The 27,069-nt window shown below is 37.1% G+C and overlaps 4 protein-coding genes across 4 annotated transcripts; 3 read left to right on the top strand and 1 right to left on the bottom strand.

Annotated features, from left to right (window-relative positions):
- The first annotated feature begins 375 nt into the window (after positions 1-375).
- LOC103491628 (uncharacterized) lies at positions 376-16,165 on the top strand. Its single transcript, XM_008451662.3, has 20 exons — positions 376-1,942; positions 2,611-2,814; positions 8,327-8,431; positions 8,522-8,587; positions 8,666-8,830; positions 9,247-9,321; positions 9,401-9,555; positions 9,822-9,957; positions 10,812-10,881; positions 10,957-11,084; positions 11,185-11,241; positions 12,258-12,443; positions 12,553-12,645; positions 13,524-13,609; positions 13,692-13,758; positions 13,831-13,897; positions 13,970-14,106; positions 14,420-14,511; positions 14,616-14,682; positions 15,524-16,165. Exons 1-20 carry the CDS (start codon positions 710-712, stop codon positions 15,650-15,652), a joined length of 3,318 nt encoding a protein of 1,105 aa, XP_008449884.1. The 5' UTR covers positions 376-709; the 3' UTR covers positions 15,653-16,165.
- A 624-nt stretch (positions 16,166-16,789) lies between these two features.
- LOC103491681 (ethylene-responsive transcription factor RAP2-11) lies at positions 16,790-17,425 on the top strand. Its single transcript, XM_008451731.2, has one exon. It carries the CDS (start codon positions 16,790-16,792, stop codon positions 17,423-17,425), a length of 636 nt encoding a protein of 211 aa, XP_008449953.1.
- A 659-nt stretch (positions 17,426-18,084) lies between these two features.
- Positions 18,085-20,886, bottom strand: LOC103491629 (tubulin alpha-3 chain). Its single transcript, XM_008451663.3, has 5 exons — positions 20,591-20,886; positions 20,219-20,433; positions 19,937-20,136; positions 19,303-19,811; positions 18,085-18,614 (listed from the first exon to the last, which is right to left on the bottom strand). The coding sequence occupies exons 1-5, from the start codon at positions 20,701-20,703 to the stop codon at positions 18,302-18,304; spliced, it is 1,350 nt and encodes a 449-aa protein (XP_008449885.1). The 5' UTR covers positions 20,704-20,886; the 3' UTR covers positions 18,085-18,301.
- A 1,206-nt stretch (positions 20,887-22,092) lies between these two features.
- On the top strand, positions 22,093-25,149 carry LOC103491631 (mitochondrial dicarboxylate/tricarboxylate transporter DTC). The gene is made up of 6 exons (XM_008451665.3): positions 22,093-22,306; positions 22,396-22,479; positions 22,908-22,969; positions 23,494-23,855; positions 24,593-24,807; positions 24,942-25,149. Exons 1-6 carry the CDS (start codon positions 22,187-22,189, stop codon positions 24,996-24,998), a joined length of 900 nt encoding a protein of 299 aa, XP_008449887.1. The 5' UTR covers positions 22,093-22,186; the 3' UTR covers positions 24,999-25,149.
- The last annotated feature ends 1,920 nt before the right edge of the window (positions 25,150-27,069 follow it).

The raw sequence follows: 27,069 nt of genomic DNA, 5'->3' as shown, positions 1-27,069 counted from the left end.
ATTACAAATATATTATTATAAAAAATATTTCAAACAAATGGGAAACATATTTTAAATATACTACCAAATACATATTTTAAATGTTCTACCAAATACATATTTAAAAACAGAAAATACACCTATGATTTATGAAATTTCAAGAGAAAAAAGAAAAAAAAAAATGAAGGTAGAGGAATAAGGTGTAATTTAACTAAGAAAATAATTATAGCCATGACAAGAAGAATAGAATAACAATATATTTATACTTAAAAAAATAAAAATCCATTTTGGTAAGATATTAATTATGAAGTAAGGGAAATGAACAGAAGGTATCGAACGAAGCATAGAAGTAGGAGCCAGGAGGGATAGAGTTAAGGTTGTTTTTGTTTCTTTTTATATTATGCTATAGAAAATGGAAATAAACAAATCATACAATTCCGGAAACAGATGCAACAGTAATGATTGTTAACAACAAAGAAGAAATAATGTGGTGTGTTGAGCTACCTCCTTAGCCTTTTGCCCTAATCTAAATAAAATAAACTAAAAATCATCTTTATACACTTCAGTTCCACCCTCAAGCCTCTGCTTCTGCCTCTGCCTCTGCCCTCTGCACTGCACAGTGTGTGCTTTCGCGGCGAGGCGAGGGAACACCACCTCCCACATTCTTCTCTGGTTTCATCTTCAATAACACCCACCTACACATTTTAAAGCAATCAATTTCTCTCTTTCAATGGATCCTCAGTCCACCCAACTCCAGCAAGCCCAGCTTGCAGCTATTCTTGGTCCTGACCTTGCCCCTTTTGAAACACTTCTCTCTCATCTAATGTCCTCCTCTAACGAGCAACGATCCCAGGCTGAACTCGTCTTCAATTTATGCAAGCAGACCGATCCTGATTCTCTATCTCTTAAGCTTGCACATCTCCTTCAGTTCTCTCCTCAACCCGAGGCCCGTGCCATGGCTGCTGTTCTCCTCCGGAAGCAGCTAACTCGCGATGATTCATATCTCTGGCCTCGCCTCAATCCTTCCTCTCAGTCTTCCCTTAAATCCATACTCTTGTCCTGTATTCAACGCGAGGACTCCAAATCTATATCTAAGAAACTGTGTGATACGGTTTCGGAGCTGGCTTCAGGAATTTTGCCGGATAATGGATGGCCGGAATTGTTGCCTTTCATGTTTCAGTGTGTATCCTCGGATTCACCCAAGTTGCAAGAATCGGCTTTCTTGATCTTTGCCCAACTTTCGCATTATATTGGGGATACGTTGGTGCCTCACATTAAGCACTTGCACGGTGTGTTTTTGCAGTGCTTGACGTCAACCACATCGAGCACCGATGTGAAGATTGCGGCTCTCAATGCTGTTATTAGCTTTATACAGTGCTTGTCCAACTCTGCTGATCGCGATAGGTTTCAGGATTTGCTGCCGCCCATGATGCGGACACTGATGGAGGCTTTGAATAATGGGCAGGAGGCAACAGCGCAGGAGGCACTTGAATTGTTGATTGAATTGGCTGGGACGGAGCCGAGGTTTTTGAGGCGGCAATTAGTAGATGTAGTGGGGTCGATGTTGCAAATTGCAGAAGCTGAGTCGTTGGACGAAGGAACGAGGCATTTGGCGATTGAATTTGTGATCACTCTTGCAGAAGCCAGAGAGCGGGCACCCGGAATGATGAGAAAGATGCCACAGTTTATATCCAGGTTGTTCGCCATATTGATGAAATTGCTCTTGGATATTGAAGATGACCCGGCGTGGCACGCTGCAGAGAACGAAGATGAAGATGCTGGTGAGACCAGTAACTACAGTGTTGGGCAGGAGTGTTTGGATAGACTTGCAATTTCTCTGGGTGGCAATACAATTGTCCCTGTTGCTTCTGAGCTGTTTCCAGCTTACTTAGCTACTGCAGAGTGGCAGAATCGGCATGCCGCACTAATCGCAATGGCTCAAATTGCTGAAGGTTGTTCCAAGGTATAAAAGCTAGACGAAATTCCACCTTTGTTTTTGCTAACTTTTCCAAATCAAACATTTCAACGAGAAAATAGTTTTTGAATTCAACTGTGAATTCGTTTTATTGCTTTCTAAATTTCTTTGGGTGGAGTGAACTGTTTTTAGTTTTGGATTGGGCGGCTGTTGAGCAACAGGGTTGTTGATCCCTAGGTACTTTTTATTGACTTGTAATTTCAACTTTTAGAGCGTTCAGCAAGTTGCTTACAGTTGCAGTAAGCTCAAGACTATAAGTCTAGAAATTTCACCTTTGCAGCAACGGGCCACGTAGTTATGGTTATTCTGTTTTCCTTTATGTTAGGTTACAGCGGGATGCTGATAGTCGAACCAGTAACTTGAAATTACTTACTGATTTAGCTCTGAATTTCTAATCAAGTGAGGTTGCAATTGGATTCTGATAGTAAAGCATGTCATTTAATTTGAACTTGAGGGTATTCAGAAATAGAGTTCGGTTCCCTTTACCCAACAATTTATTTATTCTAATATTTTATTTTAATGGAATTGTACAAACATTCTCATGAATCATGATTAATAGGTTTGGTGTGAAGGTTATGTATATTTAACTCTCACACTATTTCTAAATTTGGACTACATTTTCTGAATTTCTCATGTTCTTCACTTCTTTTTGACAGGTTATGATAAAAAATTTAGAACAAGTGGTGGCAATGGTCTTGAACTCATTTCAAGATCCACACCCTCGTGTAAGGTGGGCAGCGATTAATGCAATTGGGCAGTTATCTACAGACTTGGGTCCAGATCTACAAGTTCAATACCATCAGCAGGTGCTCCCTGCACTTGCTACGGCAATGGATGATTTCCAGAACCCTCGAGTACAGGTCAGTCAAAGCTATTAACTTCTGCAATAGGTTTTTATTTGTTGTCATCATGGTGATCTTCTGGTGATGCTTTGAATTTGTAGACCCTTTGTCCCTATTGCTATCTTGAAAACGGGAATCTCATGCTTTGGGTTTTCTTTGTCTTACATTTTGTCAAAATAGATCTGTACTTGAAGCTAAACACGACTTTGGAAAATTTAAAATATGATTTCAATCAATGTTTCATAAACTTTTACTTAGATAGTTAGGAAATGAAGGAATTTCTTTCCTTGTATATAATTAAATACGTTTTGGGCTCTGAGAGACTCCTCTAGCTTCTAATCATTATTTTCTTTGAATGATTTTTTAGCCTCAAAGGAGTCCTTTATGTAGAAAGTTGTAAAAATAGCAGTTGCTTCTCTTGGAAACAACAGACTAGTTGAATGTTATAGCCTCAAGGGTATTTTTGTAATTTATTGTACCCTAGTTTTAGTTCCTTGTTTGTTAGAGCATATTGTAGCCTATGTATTGTTCTCCCTTGTAATTTTTGGATTATTAGAAAATGATAAGAAAGGTTTCTATCGTGATTTTTTCTCCCTGTACTAGGGTTTTCCACGTATATCTTGTGTTTTGTCTTCCTCCTTCTCAATATGGTATCGGTGAGTGGTGATGAAACCCTAGCCACCATTGGTGAAAACCAACTGGTGCAAGATAACTTTAGTTCTGCACCAGTCTTGCTTTAGCTATAGTTCCTGATAGTGGAGCTACCAATTTTTCTGTTGCCGTCATTGCCACTGCCGTCCAAGCCGCTGTTGATCGTTATCTTCAGTCCTTGCATATCTGTCCAATTCTAACGCTGCCACAACCCTTTGATAGATAGAAACCTTAGATGAAACACACACCATGAAACCAAGATTGGAAAGTCGTTCGCTTACCACAGAGGTAAATTCCCTATTGCGACAACAAACTTCTTGCAGGAATCGGTTCTTCCTCATCATGCATCACCTAGTTATGAATATCAAGGTTCAGTTGGTTTATCCCTGGTAAAGGTATAACAACGGTTGGCTAATCTTCAGACAAGTTTTCAGCAACGAATTGCTGCTCTTGGGGCAGCTTTTGGTGCTTCCACATACCTAAGTTCCAGTATTGTGAATTCTGACATTCCTTCTAGTTTATCGACGTATCAAGAGAATCTGGTAACCTCTTTCCTACTTTAACTACTGCAAACTATTTGTCTGGCTCTATGGGAAATTCCACAGGGTTAATTGCAAGAGAAAAGTCGAATGGTCAGAATTATTTCTCCTGGTCTCAGTCCATTAAAGTGGCCCTTGAGAGCCGTCACAAATTTGGGTATCAAATAGGAGGGGTACTGAGACCTAGACTAGGAGACCTTCAATAGAAAATTTGGAAAAGGGAGGACTCTATTCTTCCGTCTTTGTTAATTAATATTATAGAACCTCAAATTGGGAAACCTTTGTTGTATGTCGCTACTACTTGAGACATACGGGATACAATTCAAAAGTTTATACTCAAAGAGGCATAATACATCTCCCCTTTTTACTTTGCATAAGCATATCTACGAGTGCAAGCAGGGACAATGGACATCACTTCTTATTTTAACGAATTGTCCCTGATTTGGCAAGAGATGGATTTGTGTCAAGAGATTGTCTGGGACAGCCCTTGTGGAGGTGTTCAGTACTCCAAAATTGAGGAAGTTGATCGTGTATATGGTTTTCTTGTTGGCTTGAATTCCAAGTTTTACTTAGTTGGTGGTCCTATACTAGGTTAGAGGTTGATGGAGGTGTGTTATGAGGTTTGTTTAGAGGAAGATTGCACAAGTGCAATGAACATTGTGACTGTTCCAGCTACTGAACGAAGTCCTCCAATTCCGATAATGAAAAGCAAAATGGGAAGCCTTTCCCGATATGTGAACATTGCAAGAAACCATGGAATATGAAAGACAACCGTTGGAAGTTACATGGTCGACCATTAAATGGTGAGAAATGTTCGCCAAATGACAAGCATAATTCTGGTAGGGTGTTTATGAGTGAATCTGCCATAACTTCACAACCCTTAACTCCTGCGGGGAATCAAGGCGATTTTGGTACTTCTTCTTTTGGAGGGATTGCACAATCAAGTAACTCTTAATCCTTCAATCTTATCATCGTTGATGGGAACGAACCTTGGATACTTGATTAAGATGCTACAGACTATTTAACTGGATCCTTTGAACGTTTTATATCATATTTTCTGTGTGCTGGCAATGAAAAAATTAGGATTGCAGATCGGTCCTTTGCTCCCATTGTGGGCAAGGGTCATATTTCCCTTTTAATGGTCTCACTTTATAGAATGTGCTACATGTGCCTAAGATATCTTACGATTTATTGTCCATTAAGCTATCTCCTCACCTAATGTTGTTTCTTTTCAAGACTTGAGCTCGGAAAAGATGATTGACACTGCTTGACATAGCAGAGGACTATTTCCTTGACGATGGTGCTTCTAGGGATTGTTATAGGACTTGTTATTGGCATCTTATTTTTCAACTTTTGTAAAAGATCGTATGTTGTGGTACTTTCGTCTTGGCCACCCAAATTTTCAATATATGAAATATCTATTTCCTCATTTATTTTCTAAAGTTGATGTCGCTTCTTTGTCCTGTGATGTGTGTATTCGTGCAAAACAACATATAGTCTCGTTTTCGTCTCAACCCTACAGACCTTCCCAACCTTTTACCCTCATTCATTGTGATGTTTGGGGGCCCTTGGGAATCACTATTGCACCGGAAAAACGTAAGTTTGTGAATTGATGATCATACCCGTTTCACATGGGTCTTTCTCCTCACTGATAAATCTAAGGTCTCATCAATATTTCAAGAATTTTACACAACCATTGAGACAACAGCAAAATTGTTATTATGCGTAGCGATAACAATCATAAGTTCCTGAATAATACCCTCCATTAATTTCTGTCCTTGAAAGGAATTCTCCACCAAAGTTCCTGTGTCTATACTCCTCAACAGAACGTGGTGGTTGAATTAAAAAGCTGTCATATCCTTAAGGTTGCTCACTCTCTCATCATGTCTACTTCTCTTCCCTCCTACTTATGTAGAGATGCAAGCCTCACTGTGGCTCATCTTATCAATAGAATTTCGTCTCGTGTCCTCCACCTCCAAACACCTCTTGAATGTCTCAAGGAGTCTTACCCTGCCACACGACTTATTCCTAATGTTTCTCTCTATGTGTTCGGATGCATTGCCTTTGTTCATAGTCATGGCCCTACCCATACTAAGTTTTCTCCTCGTGCTCATTCATGTGTTTTCATGGGGCATCCTTTGCACCAGAGAGGTTATAAGTGTTACCATCCTCCTTCTTAAAAGTATTTTGTGTCCATGGATGTCATCTTCCTTAAGGACAGACCATTCTTTCTTGTGAGCCCTCTTCCAGGGGAGGGTGTGAGTGAAGAGGCTAACTAACCCATTCTCTTAATTCCTCTAGCTCCCGTCGAGCTTTCTAAATCCATCCTCCATGACACCGTTCTACCCACTGACCAAGTTCTCTGGATAATTTACTACAGGAAGAATCTTAGGAAGGAGATGGTGCACCCTACTACTCTATCGACTCTTGTCCATGAATTTGAACCGGCACAAGCTCAAGGTGCTACCTAACTTAATTATAATAACTTGTGTGTTGAGAATGATATAGTTGATGTGGTTGAGGAGGACAAGACTAATATGATAGCTCTAGAAAAGAACAAGATTGCTAGAAGTGATGAAACTCTAACTGAACAAGAGGTAGGTGAGACTAGCCTGGATTACTTAGAAAAACTGGGGAGTTATGATCCCTCACTCGACACGCCCATTGCCTTGAAAAATAGAACTAGGTCCTGAACGTGGCACTCCATGTCTTACAGTTATTTATCGCCTAAGTTCAAGATTGCAAATCTCGATACTGTAACAATACAAAAGAACATAAATGAAGCTATGGAGAGTCCTAAGTGGAAGACTGCTGTCATGGAAGAAACGGAAGCGCTTGAGAAGAATAAGACATGGGATCTTTGCACTCTTCCTCAAGGATACAAGACAGTCAAATGCAAATGGATATCTGATGGGACCTAGAAAGGTACAAGCTAGGCTTGTTGCAAAATAGTTTACTTAGAATTATGGGGTAGATTATTCAAAGACTTTCTTATGTGGCAAAATTAAACACAATAAGGGTCCTTTTGTCTGTTGTAGTCAAGAGAGGTTAGCCTTTCCATCAACTTGATGCAAAAAAATGCTTTTCTAAATAGTGATTTGGAAGAAGTGTACATGAGTTCTCGTCCAAGTTTTGAAGTTCAGTTTGACCACCAAGTTTGTAAACTTCAAAAATATCTTTATGGTTTGAAACAATCTTCCCAAGGTGTGGTTCAATAGATTTTCCACCTTTTTTAATCCCAAGCCTTTACTCAGAGACATTCCGATCACACATTATTTACAAAAAGGCCCGAATTTGGGAAAATCGTATTCTGAGTTATTTGAAAACTACTCCAGGTAAAGGTTTGGTGTTCAGAAAACCGATAGAAAATGTATTGAGGCTTATACCGACTTTGATTGTGCAGAATCAGTTACGGATAGAAAATTCACTTTGGGATATTGTACCTTTGTGTGGGGTAATCTTGTTAATTGGAGGAGTAAGAAGTAGGGTGTTGTTGTTAGGAGTAGTGCTGAAGTTGAATACAAAACTATGAGTTTGGGAATCTGTGACGAGATCTGGCTGTAGAAAGTTTTTGTCTAATCTTCTCTAGGACTATAAGTTATCTATGAAGCTCTTCTGTGATAATAAAGTTGCTGTAGGCATAGCCAATAACCCAAATCAACATGACAGAACAAAACATGTGGAGATTGACAAGACATTTTATAAAGGAGGAACTTGACAATGACACTATCTGTATTCCACCCATTCCGTCCAGTCAACAAATTGTTGTTGTTCTCACCAACGTAATACTCAGATGAGCTTTGACTCTTATGTTAGCAAGTTGGGTCTAATTGACATCTACGCTTCTACTTGAGGGGGAGTGTTAGAAATTAGGGGCTAGTTGAATGTTTATAGCCTCAAGGGTATTTTGTAATTTATTGTACCTTAGGTTTATGTCCTTGTTTGCTAGTTGTAGCCTATATATATTCTTCCCCTTTGTAATTTTTGGATTATTAGAAAATAATAAGAAAGGCTTATATCATTGTTTTTTCTCTTTGTACTAGGCTTTTCCATGTATACTTTGTGTTTTGTCTTCTTCCTTTTCAATAGTTTTAAAAGATTCTTATGTTTTACGAACGAGGATTTCTCATCGTGAATGTAGGAAGCCTTGCAACAATTCCTAGATCTATTTTGTTTTACCATGTGTTATGTTTTTTGCAACCTTTTTGTGTTATTTTTAACGATGGTGATTCCACATCATGCTTTATTTTGTTTTAATTTTCATAGGGTGTTTTCCCTTGACCACTGATTTGGGATGGTTCTTTTATTTTTGCCTTTCTTTTTTTTTGGTGTCTGTGCAGGCTCATGCTGCATCTGCAGTTCTTAACTTCAGTGAGAACTGTACTCCCGACATCTTGACACCTTATTTAGATGGGATAGTAGGCAAATTGCTTTTACTTTTACAGGTATGTTGATAAGGAAATTCATTTACATTATACAGTTGCATTGCTATGTAGCTACTCCCTTAGCAAAACACATATATCTAAATTTTTCAGAACGGGAAGCAAATGGTGCAAGAGGGGGCCTTGACTGCTTTGGCTTCAGTTGCTGATTCATCTCAGGTATCATCATTTTAAGATATATCACTGAAGTTTTCCGTTTTCTTGTAGTTGATGGTACAGTATAATTGGTTTCTGTAGGAGTATTTCCAAAAATATTATGACGCTGTCATGCCATACCTGAAAGCAATCTTAGTTAATGCCACTGATAAGACCAAACGCATGCTTCGTGCCAAATCCATGGAGTGCATCAGTTTGGTTGGGATGGCTGTTGGAAAGGAGAAGTTCAGGGATGACGCCAAACAGGTACTGACCTTTGCCTGATTTTTCAAGATGTTATCATCTTCTCTCCAAGTAGTATTTTGTTTTTTCTAAAATTGATAAAATAGTTAGACAAGGACATTAAATTTTTTGAAAAGTTTGTATCATATTCCTATGCCCTTTTTGTGTGATTCTGTTGTCATTGAAACAAGCTTTATTTGTCTTTGAGAACGGACTCTGTATTTCTTTTTCCTTTTTTTTCTTCTCTTTCTTTTTGCTTCTGATAAAAGAAATAATCTTTCTGTAGCCCTTTTCCCCTTCTACTTCTAACAGTTGGACACTACTAGTCCAATTGATGTATCTTAACTGCAGTCTGTTAAAAGAAGGAATTGGAATGGTTTTGGTGCTACCACTCTTTCGCACTTTCAGTATGTAATCTAGCCTGCTTGTCTCTTTGCAAGGTTATGGAAGTGCTGATGTCATTGCAAGGATCTCAGATGGAGGCAGATGATCCAACTACAAGTTATATGTTACAAGTATGTTTTAGAATGGAAATTAAATACTCTCATATTAAGGAAAACAATTATCACGATTAATGCTAAAAATATCTTGTAGGCATGGGCACGGCTTTGCAAGTGTTTGGGACAAGATTTCCTCCCTTATATGAGTGTGGTCATGCCTCCTTTGCTTCAGTCTGCCCAGCTTAAACCTGATGTAACCATAACATCTGCTGATTCTGATAATGATATCGAGGACTCTGATGATGATAGGTTTGAAACTTGGTTCTTGTTCATTTAATACTTCATTTCATTAAACAAAGAGGTTATGAATATCGAGGAGCATTTCTTCGTGTAAAATTTTGTTTATATTCTATTTGACCCCTTTCCTTCATTCCTTTAAGGTATATCATTATCAAAAAAATATTTTGCATCAGGACAGTTGGCAAGCTAGTTTATAGTCTACTGTACTGCGATTTTGATCTGTATTTGACTGATAGTTGATACCCTGGTTCTGATGATGTTCAACGTGTTTGCAGCATGGAAACAATTACTCTTGGGGACAAAAGAATAGGAATCAAGACTAGCGTTCTCGAAGAAAAAGCTACAGCTTGTAACATGCTGTGTTGCTATGCAGATGAGTTGAAGGAAGGGTTTTTTCCATGGATCGATCAGGTATGTATTAAGGCATTTATTTGGACTTATTTCGTAGAAATAAGGAAAATCGTTCAGGGGGGGTGGGTGCTTATAATGTCTTTTAGGATCTGTTATGTTGGTTCTTAATTATTCTATTTTCGCATGAGTAAAGCCTTTTTCCCCTCTCCCTAATGAAGAACAAAACATGAGCCTATTACTCAAATCATACAAACTTTAAAATGGAGTTTAGAAAATAGCCAAATTAACAATAACAGAAATAGACAATGCAATAGTATATGTATTGAACACGACAACTTTTCATGAAGTGAAAAGAGATTAGGGCTCAATGGAAGACTCCACAAGGGATTCAAATAAGATAACAGAAAAAGATTAAAAGAAACTGAGGATAACAATAGCTATAACAATAATGTCAAACAAAAGGGGCAATTGCATGGATTTATGAATGATATAAGTAAGCGTTCCAAATGAGGCAAATATTCTGAAGGGAAAAAACCAAATGTTTTTGAAAGTTAGCACCAAGGTGAGGTCTTCAAACAGGCTGATTCAATATGATCTATCCACAGAAGATGCTTGCTGTGAAAATTCTTTGATTATTTTCCATCCATAATTCTCACAAGATAGCATTTGCCACATTAGTTCATATCAGTTTGGGCTTTAGAATTCGTAAGAAAGTATAGTTTTTTAAAACTACTAAATATGTTATTTTGAGGACAAAAAACATATGCACTTGTAAGGAACCTGATGTATGGGAGAAGCGGGAAAATAGTCTGGATGCTTGAGTTCTTTTATTCCATTTCCTGAGAAAAGTTTCTGTAAGATTTACTTTTTAAATAACATCAAGCTTGAAAGAGGTATTACTTTATATTGTGCAGGTTGCCCCAACCTTAGTCCCACTTCTTAAATTTTACTTTCATGAAGAAGTCAGGAAAGCAGCTGTTTCAGGTGCAATATTGTGTGCCTTTGAACTCTTATCACAATTTCCTCTATCTAATTCTGGTTTTTTTCTCTTTTTCCTAGCAATGCCGGAGCTTATGCGGTCTGCAAAGTTAGCCGTTGAAAAGGGGCTTGCTCAAGGGCGTAATGAGACCTATATAAAACAGCTGTCAGATTATATAGTTCCAGCCTTAGTTGAAGCTCTACATAAGGTAGGTCCTTCTGCAGAAATTTTATGATTTCCTTTTTCCAAAAGGAAGTCTTCTTCTAATCTGTTAGTTTTTTAATCTTCAACTTTCAAATTTTGTGCAGGAGCATGATACAGAGATTTGTTCTAGTATGCTGGAGGCGTTAAATGAATGCTTACAGGTTTGACAAATACTAGTTTACTATCTTGATGATTTTGAAACTTTACTTGCAGCATCAAGGTTTTATGTTTTATTTTGTTAATATTATTATTTTTAATGAGAAATGGTGATTTCACAGATAAGGAAAACATTGATGTCTAAGTATTGGTCATGTTAATATTTTTATATTTCTTGGAGAAATCAGTTCTTTAGGTTCTCTATAGGCTTAAGTGTCAAAGCTAGCTTCACAGTTGCTTCCAGCGGTAGATGGATAGAAGAGGAGATTAAGCTTAAAAAGAAAGAAAGAAAGATCTATCAACTCTAATTTGGTTATCCTACTGGTTTCAAAGTTTTTCTTATTTGTCACCCAAGCTAAAATGTTGGTGGATCGTTTTCTAAATATTCTAGTTTCACAAATATATTGTGATTCTTGTTTGAGGCTGTTCTCCTACAATGTTTTGAAGATATTTTAACATCAATCATTTATTTGGCTTTTTGTGACACATAGTTTCACCATTATTCTCCTTTTCTGATTCTGGTTAGTTAGAGACTTCAAGTCTCCCTAACTTCGATTTTCAGTCATCCACCCCTCTTTTTTTGTGTAGTTGTTCGAGTGTTTTAAAAAGCACTCTCGGGTGCGTGCATAGACTCGAGGCCCTGGTTTGTCGCCTTGCCTTGAAAAGGCGAAGACCACACAGGCCTTTGTGAAGCCCCAAGGGTCAAAGCCCTACGCATTGGGCCCTTTTCATTATTTTTAAGAAGTACTAATAATTAGAGATAATCCTTCTCTATTAACTAAAAAAATCAAATCTTCTAAGTCTATATGCAAAATTTCTTGTGGTTAGGGGTCTTTTTCATCATATTTCCACTTCAATTATGCTTTCTCTACTTAAGTCCCCAAGACTATTGCGTTTTGTTGTGCCAGCATTAAAAAACACCTATTCCTATTCAAGACAAGTCTTTCTTATGTATTGAAAAAAATTGTTCTTTTATTGCATTCATGGAAATGTAATTATTTTTAATCACTTCCCATTTCAGATATCTGGATCACTTCTTGATGAAAGCCAAGTCAGGTCCATAGTTGATGAGATCAAACAGGTGATCACTGCCAGTTCCAGTAGAAAGAGAGAGAGAGCAGAGAGGGCCAAGGCGGAAGATTTTGATGCAGAGGAAGGAGAATTGATTAAAGAGGAAAATGAACAAGAGGAAGAAGTCTTTGATCAAGTAAGTCGTCTCATTCTGAACCTTTCTATGTTCATTTCAGAATAACTCCATTCTCTATCTCTCTCTCTTTCAAGTCCTTGTTTATTGATGAACTTTATCTTTGATACAGGTTGGTGAAATATTGGGAACTTTGATAAAAACATTCAAAGCATCTTTCTTGCCTTTCTTTCAAGAACTGTCTACATATCTAACGCCTATGTGGGTAAGTTCTAACATATTGGGCACACGTTTCTACTTTGTCATCAATGGGAGTTTTATTTCAATAATCTATATCTAATTGTTCAAATAAATGTATGGACTTTGTTTTGGCTGCTTAATGATCATAGATTCAATTAGATTTAACTGATTATTCTCCCTTCAAGTAGTCTGTGGGTCTCATGTCACAAGTAATTTAAAGTTGTCAGTGATAATGTTAGACCATAACTTGAGATAACTCGTCTTCGTTCTAATGAATACATTAGAGTTCTATATATAAAGGCATACATGGAAACCCAAACTAAGAATAATTTTTTGGTTGGTTGGTGATTAACATGTATGTTTTTAAATTTGTAAAATGGTTATAGCAAATGTTCAGTCAATAATTTTGTTTTTTGAAATTGCTTTTGGATTATGTAAATAGTGATAGTTTTGAAGACAACATTTTTATGTTTTTGATCCATCCAAATTTTAGATTTGAAAATTTGAAATAGAGAATTACATAAAAGAAAAATAAAATAAAAGCTTTGCAAATTAAAATGATAATTATTCAAATGCCAAATACACCCTAACTACTACTATATTTATGTTAGAAATAGTGGGAAGGGTAGTTGAAATTTACTTTGCCCTAATTTTTTTATTATTTTAATTAGGCTCGTATTGCCTATAAATATTTCCCCTTTATACCTTTATTATTATCAGAAAATTATAAGAAACATCTATACCGTGGTTTTTCTCCTTTTACTTGTTTCTATGTAGACCTTGCGTCTTTTCTTCGTCTCTATTTTTTGATAGTTTATAATAAGCCTTTATCTTTTTGTGGTTATTTGGGCCTTTATCTTTTTGTGGTTATTTGGTCTTTGGTTGAACTCTTTTGGACCGCAGGGGAAAGATAAGACGCCTGAAGAAAGAAGGATTGCAATTTGCATCTTTGATGATGTTGCAGAGCAGTGTCGTGAAGCAGCACTGAAGTAAGCTCTTTGCTTGATTATTTATTTGAAACCATGGTTTCAAAAAAAACTTATTGTTTTCTTGCTTCTTGTCATGGAACAGATATTATGATACATATCTTCCTTTCTTACTGGAAGCTTGCAATGATGAGAATCCTGATGTCAGACAGGTGTGCACTTACTAACGGTGTTAACTTTCTGGGATTATTTATTTTCTCTGCCATTGAATTGTGGGTTTTCAGGCTGCCGTGTATGGGCTTGGTGTCTGTGCAGAGTTTGGTGGATCCGTGTTTAAACCCCTTGTTGGAGGTAGCTTTATTTACGTTTATCAGAAAAAAGTATTTTTTGCACAGAGTATCATTTTCTAATGAATTTCCACAGAGGCTCTGTCAAGATTAAATGTTGTGTTGCGACATCCTAATGCTCTACAACCTGAAAATGTGATGGCATATGACAATGCTGTTTCGGCTTTGGGGAAGATTTGTCAATTTCATCGTGATAGTATTGATTCGGCTCAGGTAAGCTTTAATTTTTCTAAAAATTATTTGCCACTATAAGTGTAGGACCCCAACTTTGGCTATTTTCCGAGAGAACGAGCAATGCCTAGAACAAGAACTGAATGTCCACTTTTTCTTCTGAGTAAATGTACACAACTTGGATTATTTTAGGGATTCTCTTTTTCAGTTGCTTTAAGTAGATAATATATTCTCTTTTTCAGTTGCTCCAAGTAGGCTTATTTTAAACCACTCAATGATTTTTACAGGACTCAATGGATACTTCATACTTGATTTTGGTCTCTTATTCACTATAAGTTGTGTACGGGTTTTACAGGTTGTTCCAGCGTGGTTAAACTGCTTACCAATAAAAGGTGATTTGGTTGAAGCAAAAATAGTGCACGACCAGCTTTGTTCTTTGGTGGAGAGGCAAGTTTATTCACTAATATCCTCTCCCCCGGCCCCAGGATAGTATTTAGTTACCTTTTCTATACTCCATCTGTTATGACACTAAGTTAATTTTATATATACAGGTCGGATGTGGAACTTTTGGGCCCAAATAATCAATATCTTCCCAAAATAGCTGCAGTATTTGCCGAGGTCAGTTGGGAACTATTATTTAATCGGTTGATCATACTTAACAGTGACCAATGGCCTTTTAAATTAAATCAACTCTGACTAGATCAATTGAGTGCTCCCATTAATCCACACCATTCATTTGGTGAATATTTGAAGTCTCAAAACAAAACACAGCATATATCTGTCATATTGTGTCAAAGGAACGAATGTCAACAAGATCCGGTGGTTCTTATTCTAACAAGCCTGCAAGAAGATAGAAATGGGTGTTAGGATGGATAACGACAACCGTTTATACCATAAAAATGGGTGTTATTAGTCTCTTAAGTATTGAATGAATTTAGGGTGGTGTTTTCTGACCACTATTTTTTAGATTGAGCCATTTATTTCCAATTCAATGAGTGGTTGGAAATGCTTTTTCAAAGTGAACTACCTTAAGTCACATCCTTCGTTTGACTCTGCTGCATTCTTTATTGCATTGTGATGATATTGTTGTATAGAGTGAATTGATCTAATAGTCAGAGCAATTTGAAAAATGTGGTTGGACAGTTGGTAGTGCTGAATCGAACCAAACATGTGCTAATTGGGTTGTGCATTCATGTTTTTCTTTAATCCTACCCAAGGGATAGTTCAAGACACTCAACAAATTAGTGAGACCAAAATACAAAAGAATTCTTTATATTCTATGGAGCATACACAAGTATCCCCAATCTATTCTTAGTAAAATGACAATATAAAGGACAAAAGACGCAAGACTAGTAAGCTTCTATGTGTAATTACGCATGTATATTCTATCAAATAAATAATATGAGTGAATGCTTCGTTCATCCCTGTTTTTTCTTGAGGGGACTATTTACTTGTGCAGGTTCTATGTGCGGGAAAGGATTTAGCAACAGAGCAAACTGCAGGCCGAATGATAAATTTGTTGAGACAAATGCAACCGAATTTACCGCCTTCTACTTTAGCCTCTACTTGGTCCTCCTTGCAGCCCTAGCAACAACTTGCTTTGCAGTCTATTCTTTCATAATTTCATGAAGTTGACTCTGAATTTTGCTGCTGCTCGCGGGATGCACACTTCTTACGTTCTTGTCTGTGTGAAGTATATTCGTCTCCATTCTTTGCCACAAAATGCTCCAAAGCATGAGTTTTGTCTGGTCTCTTACAGAGACGTTGAAATTTGATGATGAGTGAGAGTCATTGTTGCTGCTGAAAAGAAATGTGTTAGAAAAAAGAAAAAAGAAAAAAAAAAAACTGTATATTTCATTGTTTAATTCTAAGCGGTTGGGTTCAGGTCTGAGGTCATTGTGGTTTCCCAGTTTCGGGTTGATGGGTTGCCGCGGAGGCAATCCTTTTACAGTTTTGTTTTGGTCCAATTTATTAGTATCATTGTCATTATAAACTTTCGTTGCAGCTAAAGAATGTATCAAATGAATTTTGTTATTGCGTTTGCTTGATTTGTTTTGAATTTTATTTCCAATTAGCAATGAAACTTGACGTCTTTTACCCAGCCTCTTATCTTTCAAAGCCAAATAACGTCAATTAGTTATAATAGTTATAAGATTATATTTTGACCAAGTCAAATGATTGAATGATTAGTTTTACATATTTTTTAACCAAATTGAAAGAGGAAATAGCGAAAGAGGACATCTTCACTTTAGTATGCTTTCTATTCTCATTCTTTCATTATTTTTCATTAATAATTTTACACAGTTGTGAACTGATAATATTTGATTTATTTTATAAATCCCGGAGGGTGCATTGGGGAAAATAAAAAAAATGGTCATTTGGAAAGCTTTGTAGTGAAACATCTGTTCCTATAGGCTTTGTCCATATTTGATACATCATAATCCCCAACATCGTGCTGCCACGAGTTTCTTGATTTTCCAAAGAAATGAAGTTGTTGACCACTCAGTAATTGGCCAAATCTCTCTTCACTTGGACGAATTGAGGAATGCAATGCAGGCGTTCATTTGGTGGTCTTATAATTAAATAAAATCAGCATACATGCTGACATGACAAGAAGACGAAGACGAGGACACCACTAATAACTAACAACGTAAAGACCTTCCACTTCCACATGCTGCCATTATAAAACCAATTCCATTTCTAAAATCTGCATCGGAGTCTGTAGATGGAGGGTTCAGTTGAAAAACAAGAGCGTAGAGATGTTGCATTTAAATTAGTAGGGAAATGCATCAAGAAGAGATCTGGTAAACGCAGCTTTGTTGGTGTCAGGCAAAGACCTTCTGGGAAATGGGTTGCAGAGATCAAAGACGCAACTCATGATATCAGAATGTGGTTGGGAACCTTCAACACAGCGGAGGAAGCTGCCAGAGCCTATGACGAAGCCGCCTGCCTCCTCCGTGGCTCGAATGCTAGAACCAACTTTACTCTCGCTTCCAACTCCTCCTCCACCCTCTCTTTCAAAATCAGAAACCTTCTCATCCATAAGATCACTTTGAAACGAAGTTCTATCACTGAAACCCATGCCCATGTTGCTCATTCTGAAACAAACCAAGAAACACACATGTTTGATAATGATACAGTCTGGAACAGCTGCAATGGAGAAATTGAGGTGGGTTTTTGTCACTTCACCCATTCATGCTGCCATCTTCCTCTTGGGTTCAATTTTGATATGGATGAGTCTTTGTCTGCACCGAATGGAATCACTGAACATTTAGGAAATACATATGATGATGCCTTTGACACATCTTCTGCTCAACTTGATTATACCGATTTCTCTTCATTTTTCTTTGTACCAACCTGACCCCTCTGCTTCTATTTTTCTATCGGAGTAAGGGAAGGAATAATGACCCAATTGCATACTGTTTCTTCTCATTTTTCCATGGGGCAAACTGCAAAGGAGATTAATTCCATCAGCAACCTAATTTGACAGAGACTACAAATCTAGATATAAAGGATGGTTGACAACGAGCAGTGAAAGTACGAAAAAAATCATTTCCTTTTGTGCGGATAGGAGAGTTAACCAACAAAATAATTTATCCAACTTTTGACTTCAAAAAATGCTTTAATTTTTTTTTTTTTAATTCTTGACTAGAGTTCATGATAAACAAGACTAATTTCAAAATGTGCAACTTATATTATACTCGATACTTTCTTTCTTTTTACACAAAATAATCCTTTGAAAAGAATTGTCACATGACATTTCTTTATCAGACACTTACATAGACTGCACGAAAGCAACATCTATGTTCTTTTTCTTGCAAAAGATCAAAGGTGTGAAATTTCAGGCATGACAAAGGGGTAAATGATTGGACCTGTGAATAAGTGAGTTTTGCTGGAGTCCTTGAAATTCAAGTGATGATGGCCCATCTAAAGCCAAGCACGTTGTTTTGTCGTCAAGCAAGCCAAACGATCTCTCCCTCAAAGATAAACATGTACAACTTTTTCATATTAGAAAAAAAATGTACAAATTATCTATTATAACATTGATCCATCCACAATCCAAGACAATACAGAATTACAGTCTAAACATTGGCGTAAATATTCCTGATTTCATACATAGAGCCACAAAGATACAGAATCGAAATTTACTACAAGACAGCAGAATTGCGTATATAAAAGAAAACGACAGGCTCTTTAACTAGACAAGAAATTATGGGGATAAAAGCACCATGCACACTTAGTAATCTTCAGGTTCGTCGTCATCATCCGCACCTTCAGCACCAACTTCTTCATAGTCTTTCTCGAGGGCAGCCAGATCTTCACGAGCCTCTGAGAACTCCCCTTCTTCCATGCCCTCACCGACATACCAGTGAACGAATGCTCTCTTCGCATACATCAGGTCAAATTTATGGTCGATGCGAGAGAACACCTCAGCTACTGCTGTATTATTGCTGATCATGCAAACAGCTCGTTGCACCAACGCTAAATCGCCACCAGGTACAACTGTTGGAGGCTGGTAGTTGATACCACATTTGAAGCCAGTTGGACACCTACAAAACAGATCCATTATTAAATTTTTGCTAGATTTCAAAATCAAATTATTGTTAAAATGACAATGCCTTTAAGGTCAAATTGCTTGTATAGGCCAAGATAACTTTTAACTTAAACCTAAACTAAGCTTGAAAATTATGTGCTCTCACTATCATCGAATCCCTTGCGCTTCATGACATGATATAGAAATTTTCATCTATGCAATATGCATTGGAAAGTGGAGGCAGAAAGAAAAGAGCCCCCAACTTTTGACCATACGAAATTTATGTCCACTAGATTAACCAAGGAATATATATGTTCAATGTAGAACAAAACACAAGAAAACCTCTTCGTCATTTTCTGCAGTGAAACAAATCCACTTGTTATATTGTCTTCTCTCGAAGGGTTGTTTTCCCCTGAGCTATCACAGGTCTCTCTTTTTCATTTTGTTCCTTACAGAACTAAATTGTTCTCCCTTTACTACGAGCTTCTCAATGATTATTTCAAGCGCATAATAATTTCTACATTCCTGATCTATAATAATCCAAACGTTTACAAGTCAGCCTCATTACTCTACAAATTAGTTCTTAAAAGCTACTACACGAAATAACTACCCAAAACAATGCACGAGGAAACTGAGAGTAGGTCTTAATTTTCTTAAGCATTATAACTTCATCAAAATAAACAAGATATGTTTTTTTCACTTACCAGTCAACAAACTGCACGGTGCGCTTTGTCTTAATGGTAGCAACAGCAGCATTGACATCTTTGGGTACAACATCTCCTCGGTACATTAAGCAACAAGCCATGTATTTTCCATGCCTAGGATCACACTTAGCCATCATGCTCGAAGGTTCAAAAACTGCATTTGTGATCTCAGGTACAGATAGCTGCTCGTGGTAAGCCTTCTCTGCTGAGATAACCGGAGCATATGAGGAGAGCATGAAATGAATGCGAGGATATGGTACAAGGTTCGTCTGGAACTCTGTTATGTCCACGTTGATGGCTCCATCAAATCTCAATGAAGTGGTCAAGGATGAAATAATTTGAGATATCAATCTATTCAAGTTGGTATACGTAGGCCTATCAATGTCGAGAGATCTCCTACAAATGTCGTATATAGCTTCATTGTCTAGAAGAACAGCAACATCCGTATGCTCAAGAAGAGAATGGGTAGAAAGAACGCTGTTGTAAGGCTCCACGACAGCAGTTGAAACCTGATCGAAGTCCAAAATTGTTCAAACAAGCAACAACTTCGTAACTATTCCAGTATTGCTATTTCAGCGATTCTTCCTCTTAATGATTAAATGTTTTGATTAATCTACATTTGAATTGTCAGTACCTGAGGGGATGGGTAGATAGTGAAACCAAGCTTTGATTTTTTCCCATAATCCACTGACAAGCGCTCTAACAACAACGAACCCAGACCAGAACCAGTGCCACCACCAACAGCATTGAAGACTAGAAATCCTTGTAAGCCGGTGCAGTTATCAGCCAACTTCCTGACCCGGTCAAGACAGAGATCTACAATTTCCTTTCCAACTGTAAAAATAAAAAATACGTCAAACAGAGCAACCAAAAATGAAACGTCAACCAAGTATCCACAAGGCAACACATCCATCACCTGTGTAGTGTCCTCGAGCAAAATTATTGGCAGCATCTTCTTTTCCAGATATCAATTGCTCCGGATGAAAGAGCTGCCTGTAGGCTCCGGTTCTAACTTCATCAATCACCGTTGGTTCTAAATCAACAAATATAGCCCGAGGCACATGCTTTCCTGAACCGGTCTCGCTAAAGAATGTATTAAAAGCGTCGTGTGCAACACCTTCGGAGGTATCACTGGAAAAAGAAAACAGAAATGCACATATAAGCATTTCAAAATGCAGTCAGATACGTGATATCGAACTTGTTTTCATTCCCAATGACAAAAAAAAAGAAAAAAAAAAGAAAGAAAAAAGAAGAGTAGAGAGAGAGATGAAGATGGGTAAAGCATTACCTAGGCATCATACCGTCGGGCTGAATGCCATGTTCGAGGCAATAGAGCTCCCAGCAAGAATTGCCGACCTGAATTCCAGCCTGTCCAATGTGGATACTTATGATCTCCCGCATGTTCGTCTGAGAAAGTGAAAAATGGCGACGGCGATGGGAGGGTTGTAGGAAGAGAATGAAGGAGGGCAGTGTGGGAGTTGGCGTCGTCGGGATTTAAGAGAGGAGGGTTTTAATGAGCCAAACAAACAAAACCAGATTTGATAACCAATTGGGATCCGCAATTCCAATTCCAAGCGAGGGAGCGCGCCAGGCTTTCTATGGGTCCCTCCCATCTTCTTATCTTATCCATTCTGACAATTTTACCCTTTACATCTGTGCACTTTTTTGGGGATCAACGGAGGGTACTTCTGACAAAACTCAGCGACCATGTCCATGTGATGTGTGTAACATATAATTCTCTTTCCATATAAATTCACTTAATTAATTCTCTTTCATTTTAAATTTATTCTCTATTTTTCTTATAACTTTCAATTAACTCCTTTATTAAATTCTACAATATGGGGGGTTTGGTTTCTATCTTTCATCCTTATAATTAATTATTAGCAAAATGTTAATTTTTATAGGATATCTAATTTTAATTTAGTAACATCAACATAGTTCAATAATAATTTATTTTATTTAATACAATGAATGGGGTAGGAGGATTTTTGTATCTACATATGGTGTATAAATATACATAAAGAATTGAATTATAGAAGTAAAATGACAAATATTGATGGATTTAATATATCGAGAGAGAGAGAGTGAGAGAGAGGTGTAATGGTATTCACATGAGATGATTGAAGATTATGAATGGCACAGCTGTACTGAATGCTCAACTGCTACATGAGTTGTAATATTGATGCCTTTGGGCTTCACTTGTTATCGTCTATTATTATTATTATTATTATTATTATTATTATTATTATTATTATTATTATTATTATTATTATTTGTTAAATTGTTAGTCCCAATTCGATTACACAAATTCTGTTACCTTCCCTCCAATCATTCAATTGATAGCACAACAGAAGGACTGACACTATAAGCCTGTTCTCCAAGTTGGAGACTAGGAGGGAGGGGGTGGTGCGAACTGCGAACCTTTAAAATTTCATAAAAATTAAATATATATTTAGTTCTATACGATTTTATTTCACAATTCAACGATCAACAATCAAGTCTCCATGTATGGAAAATACGTGAAAGTCTCTTTTTTCCACACATTCTCATTGTCCATCATCACTCTTCTCGTACTTGCTGTTGTTGACTCTATCCAAGCCTTTGAGCTCTCCTTCTCTTTGCTTCCAATTTTCATGAAGCCTTAAAATATTAAAATTCAAAATTTTGTAAATATTGTTAAGTAGTAAAAATCCGGCCAATTAAATATTTTGGATTTTTTAATTTAAAAAATAAATGAAAATCAATATTGTCGTCCATAAGAGAAAGGACAAGAGGTTTTGAGGCTGAGCCGCAAACCAAAACTAAAGATATAAAAGAAGTTGGGCCCTTTATTTTCGGAGAAGGAAATCCACCACCTCCATCACAACTCCCTCTGCTCTCACCAATGGCTGACGATAAGAAACCCACCTTCTCCTCCGTTTGGCCCACCGTCAAGCCCTTTGTTAATGGCGGTGCCTCCGGCATGCTCGCCACCTGTGTCATTCAACCCATTGATATGGTCAAGGTACTCTACTTCCATCAAATGCCAAATGCATTCTCTTCAATTCCTGCTGGCTGCTTCTGATCTTTATCTACTGCTTCCCTTTCTCTTAGGTCAGAATTCAACTTGGTCAGGGATCCGCTGGCCAGGTCACAAGAACCATGCTTAAGGAAGAGGGTTTTGGTGCCTTTTACAAGGTCTCCATTTTTCATTCTGCTCAGAAAAAATTCTTTCTTTCCTTGTTTTTTATGCTACTTCTCCTCCCCTGTTGCCTTTTTTTCCTGATACCGAATTGAGGTATCTCTTGTTGAACTACTGTCGTATTGCATTACTGACTCCGATCATTTTGTTCTGCGTACCTTTTCAATGTGTTCTACTGAATTATTTATTTGTTGCCACCATTGAGAGACTGATGGTGTGAGGAGCCACTTGAAGATTAAGTGGTTGTTTGACACATTTTCAGTATCTTGTAAATTAGGATATTGGCAAAGTTGATTTTCTAATGGATATGGATTTGCTGCCTAATTTTCTTGGATTTTTTTTTCTTTTCAAATTCTTCCGGTTCTCTAGTGCTCGGCACTTAGTTTTGTGGATTATCTTTGTCTAAACTTCATTTTCCAACCAGGGGTTATCTGCTGGATTGCTCAGACAAGCTACATATACTACAGCAAGACTTGGATCTTTTAAGTGAGCGTGTTACAAATCTAGAATTGAACACCTTTGGATCATATTCATGAGGCTATGGTTTTACTTCCAACATTTGTTCTTACTCATGTCCATGTAGTTTTTTGAGAACTTTAAGAAAAATTGCATTTCTTAGTCCCTACATTTTAGGAATGATCGCTTGGTTCCTATAGTTTGAAACATGACAATTTAGTTACTGTAGGGTTAAATGTGGTTCTCAATTGCCCTCAAATTATTTTATCCTTAGTGGGTTCCATGAAAAAGTCACATGATCTTATAGTTTATGTTAGTTAAGTTCTTAGTTGCCAAGCCATTTTTATTTGAGACTCATCATTAAGTCAAAACCATACACATACAGAAATAATGACCATGTAAGGCTACTGGAGTTAAATCGTCACATTCTGAACTACAAGGACCAAGTAGAATCATTTCCTGGACTGTAGTGGCTAAATGTTTTTTTTTTTTTTTTTTTTTTGGCTTGTATATTTGGTTGATCAAACCTCTGTTTTTCCCCATTTCCCTTCTAGGATGTTGACAAACAAAGCAATTGAAGCCAACGAGGGAAAGCCCCTTCCACTATATCAGAAGGCCTTATGTGGGCTCACAGCCGGTGCTATTGGAGCATCTGTTGGTAGTCCAGCGGACTTAGCTCTTATTCGCATGCAAGCAGATGCAACTTTACCTGCTGCCCAGCGCCGAAATTATAAAAATGCCTTCCATGCACTTTACCGCATTCTTGCAGATGAGGGGGTTTTAGCTCTTTGGAAAGGTGCAGGCCCCACTATTGTAAGAGCAATGGGATTAAACATGGGAATGCTTGCTTCATATGATCAAAGTGTTGAGTTCTTCAAGGATAACCTTGGTTTTGGCGAAGCTGCTACGGTGTTGGGTAAGATTGTTTTTGATACTGTAAGTTGATGCCAATTCTAACGCCCCATGCGGTGTTGCACCAATTGCTCGAGTATTGCAATTTCATCGGCTCATTACTATGTCTGTCTTAGTAGTCATCTAGTCATTTCATATTCACGTGTGTACAATTGGACACTGTTGAAAATAATTTCTTTAACTAACTTAATCACAATCATTGTTGGTCAAAATTAGCTGCAATCTTTTCATGGAGGTTTCTGTGGAATAATAGATAATTTTGACTTTTGGGAGATGTCAAACTGTACGTTTGATTAATTAACTCGCACTTGGAGTTGTACTTTATTTCAATGAGAGGATCTAAATGTTTTTTTTTTCTTATTCCTGTGTCGATTCAGTTTGTAGATACTAGACTTATGACTAGGTAAGCTTGTTGTATTTGTTAAGCACAGATATTCTTTGCTGCTCTTACCGTAAAGAGTTGAACGTACTACTCTTTTCTTCAGTAATAGCAGCTTAGCTTATATTGCTTAAGAGGCAGGAGGCCACTGAACGTTCAGTGGAATCGCTCAGAGTTTTTATTTACCGTTGGATTGTTATAAATTCAATGAAAGTTCTTCTTTTGTCTTTCTCCTTCGTTCTTCTCTGCGTGTATTAAAATGGTGGTCTTTGAAAATGTTTCTATTGTGAGTCGTCTTCTCTCTGATTGTGTTTCTTGCTAAATTTCTTTTATGATTTATTATTTATTGTTCTCCTTCTTAGGTGCCAGTACGGTATCAGGATTCTTTGCTTCAGCGTGTAGTCTACCCTTTGATTATGTGAAAACTCAAATTCAGAAAATGCAACCTGATGCTGAGGGAAAATTTCCCTACTCTGGTTCTTTGGATTGTGCCATGAAAACTCTCAAGGCAGGAGGGCCGTTAAAATTCTACACTGGATTTCCAGTGTATTGCGTGAGAATTGCCCCCCATGTCATGGTATATCTCTATTCTCTGTTTGTCTGTCTGTGCACACACTACTTGGGTTATCATGGTGCCCGCTGTCTATCTATCAATGTTGATACCGCATTTAAGATAATTCACTGAATCAGATGTTGGACTTGATGATGCAGATGACTTGGATTTTCCTAAACCAGATTCAAAAGGTAGAAAAATCATTCGGGTTATGAAGGACTGACCAAGATGATGGAGATCCTTTCCAAGTTTATTTCAGGCTTCAACAATTATGGTTTTCTTTCCCATGTGGTTCTTTGACCATGTTGTAATCTAACTTTCTTTGAATATGGAATTCCAGGCTTGAGTTTAAAAGCGTTTTAATTATCTCTCTGTGCGAACATGGTTCAAAGGTGCAAGATTGATAGAGATAGAATGAGGGTATCGAATTGCTTCTGAAATTTGAATGTACCAGATTCTCACTGGGAAGAAACATAGAATACATACATAATAAGCCTTGTAAAGAGTTCTTTAAAGGTTAAACTCTGTCCCAACCACTCCATTTTCATCGAGGCATTTGAATGATTAGAAACTAACATATGGAGGATGCTCCTGATCTTCTAATGTAAATAGTTCATGTTTGATTTGGCGATTCGACAATAAAATATTGGTAAGGTGTTTATTTTCAGGCTAAGACAATCACATCAGCATTTATAAGAAAGAATATAGGTTCATTAGAAGAAATAATGAAATGGCAGACGATATACAATCAGAGAAGCAATGCGAAGAAGTTTAAAGGAAGAAGGAAAAAAAAAGAGCAGAAAGAGAAGCAAGGAAAGTAGGATAAAAGAGAGGAGCATCAGAGGCAGGAGCAGGAGCAGGAGCAGCAGGCTGGGCATTGGTGGCAGCGAAGGCCAGCAGCAGCAGCACCAGGAACAGCTTCAACTTGATTGCCTCCATTGCTGAATGATACAGCTCTTGTCTTGTTGAATTCAATTGAATTGAAGAAGATGAAGAGTTGTTGGGGGCGTGGGAATTGGGAAGGAAGAAGAGACTATTTATGTATGATGATGCATTCAGGGAACTCGAGAGGCTGATGAGACAGAGCAGGAACAGGGTGGTTTTGGTTGGTTGCTTTTATCTTACCATACGCTAATTGTCACAGCTAACTCTCTGTGGATGTGGGTCCCCGTGTTTTGCTGTCTTTCTGTATTTTTCTCTTTTTCTTTTTCCTCTATGATATTCTGTTTGAAAAAAACCTGTATACGTCCTGATGCACCAATCTCATGTGTTTTCCATTTCCCTACCACGTAAATTTTGTTATTTATCATTTTAATTTTCTGCGCCAAGAAGAGATGGGGTCCACATGAGAGGATGTACTTAATCATTGCCTTTTCAATTTTATTTACGATTTCAATCCCTCATTTTTTAGCCTATTTTCTCAATGTCCATTGTATCAGCCGCTTCAATACATTACCAAGTAATTTTCTTTTATTATTATTTTTATGGTTTGTTATCGTTTTTATTTTGTATAAGATAGATTCAAATCACAAACTTCCTAATTATGATAATACCATTTAGTTAGAAATTTGGCGGTTCTTTTTTTTATTATTATTTTACTTTGAAAATTCTGACGTGTGTTTAGGAAAATTAGAAAAAAAATCAACAATATAATATGAAGGTAAATTTGAAAAAAGAAAAAAAAAAGAATAATATGATATAAGCGCACAACCTCTTTTTCTCCATAATAATAAAGGAGTGAATGAATAATAATAACAAATAATAATAATTTTAAAGAACTGCTCCAAAATAGCAAACATTAAATTCATCAAGAACGAAAATCATAGAACAATATATATCCATGGTGCATATATTAGCATGTCAACTATCATTGGTATGCATTGTCCTCGAATCGTACAATAGATTCAAAGACATTTAAACTCTCAATTGCTACATACAATCTTTATTCAAATAAATGGAACTCAACATAATAGATTTCATCTAATAAACTTTGAAACATACTGTTCTTAAATTTTTGAGAAAACTGGAGATGAATTTGAGTAAATTATCAACTCTCGAGTAGTTGGATGGTAAGCATAAATCTGAACTATACTCAAGCTCAACCCAACTCTATTGGTCCATTTCAACAGCGATTTGGATTATAACTTTCATCGACTAAAAATATTCATTATGTTTTCTAGTGGCCGTTATGTGTCAAAAATTTGATGTTATGTTATTCGGGAGAAATGCAGAAGAAACCAGAAAAACATGGGAAGGGAATAAATGAAAAGGCAAAGGTCGCAAAGT

Source organism: Cucumis melo, chromosome 5, assembly GCF_025177605.1.
Source record: "Cucumis melo cultivar AY chromosome 5, USDA_Cmelo_AY_1.0, whole genome shotgun sequence".
NCBI lineage: Eukaryota > Viridiplantae > Streptophyta > Magnoliopsida > Cucurbitales > Cucurbitaceae > Cucumis > Cucumis melo.
This window is presented reverse-complemented; position numbering and strand designations above follow the sequence as displayed.

Coding starts and splice junctions, on each gene's coding strand:
- LOC103491681 (XM_008451731.2), top strand. CDS start 16,790: ATGGAGGGTTCAGTTGAAAAACAAGAGCGTAGAGATGTTGCATTTAAA.
- LOC103491628 (XM_008451662.3), top strand. CDS start 710: ATGGATCCTCAGTCCACCCAACTCCAGCAAGCCCAGCTTGCAGCTATT. Junction 11,242..12,257: donor CGTTAAATGAATGCTTACAG/GTTTGACAAATA, acceptor TTCCCATTTCAG/ATATCTGGATCACTTCTTGA. Junction 14,683..15,523: donor TAGCTGCAGTATTTGCCGAG/GTCAGTTGGGAA, acceptor TTACTTGTGCAG/GTTCTATGTGCGGGAAAGGA.
- LOC103491631 (XM_008451665.3), top strand. CDS start 22,187: ATGGCTGACGATAAGAAACCCACCTTCTCCTCCGTTTGGCCCACCGTC. Junction 22,307..22,395: donor AACCCATTGATATGGTCAAG/GTACTCTACTTC, acceptor CCTTTCTCTTAG/GTCAGAATTCAACTTGGTCA. Junction 22,480..22,907: donor GTTTTGGTGCCTTTTACAAG/GTCTCCATTTTT, acceptor TTTTCCAACCAG/GGGTTATCTGCTGGATTGCT.
- LOC103491629 (XM_008451663.3), bottom strand. CDS start 20,703: ATGCGGGAGATCATAAGTATCCACATTGGACAGGCTGGAATTCAGGTC. Junction 20,137..20,218: donor TGCTCGAGGACACTACACAG/GTGATGGATGTG, acceptor TTATTTTTACAG/TTGGAAAGGAAATTGTAGAT. Junction 18,615..19,302: donor ACCGTGCAGTTTGTTGACTG/GTAAGTGAAAAA, acceptor TCTGTTTTGTAG/GTGTCCAACTGGCTTCAAAT.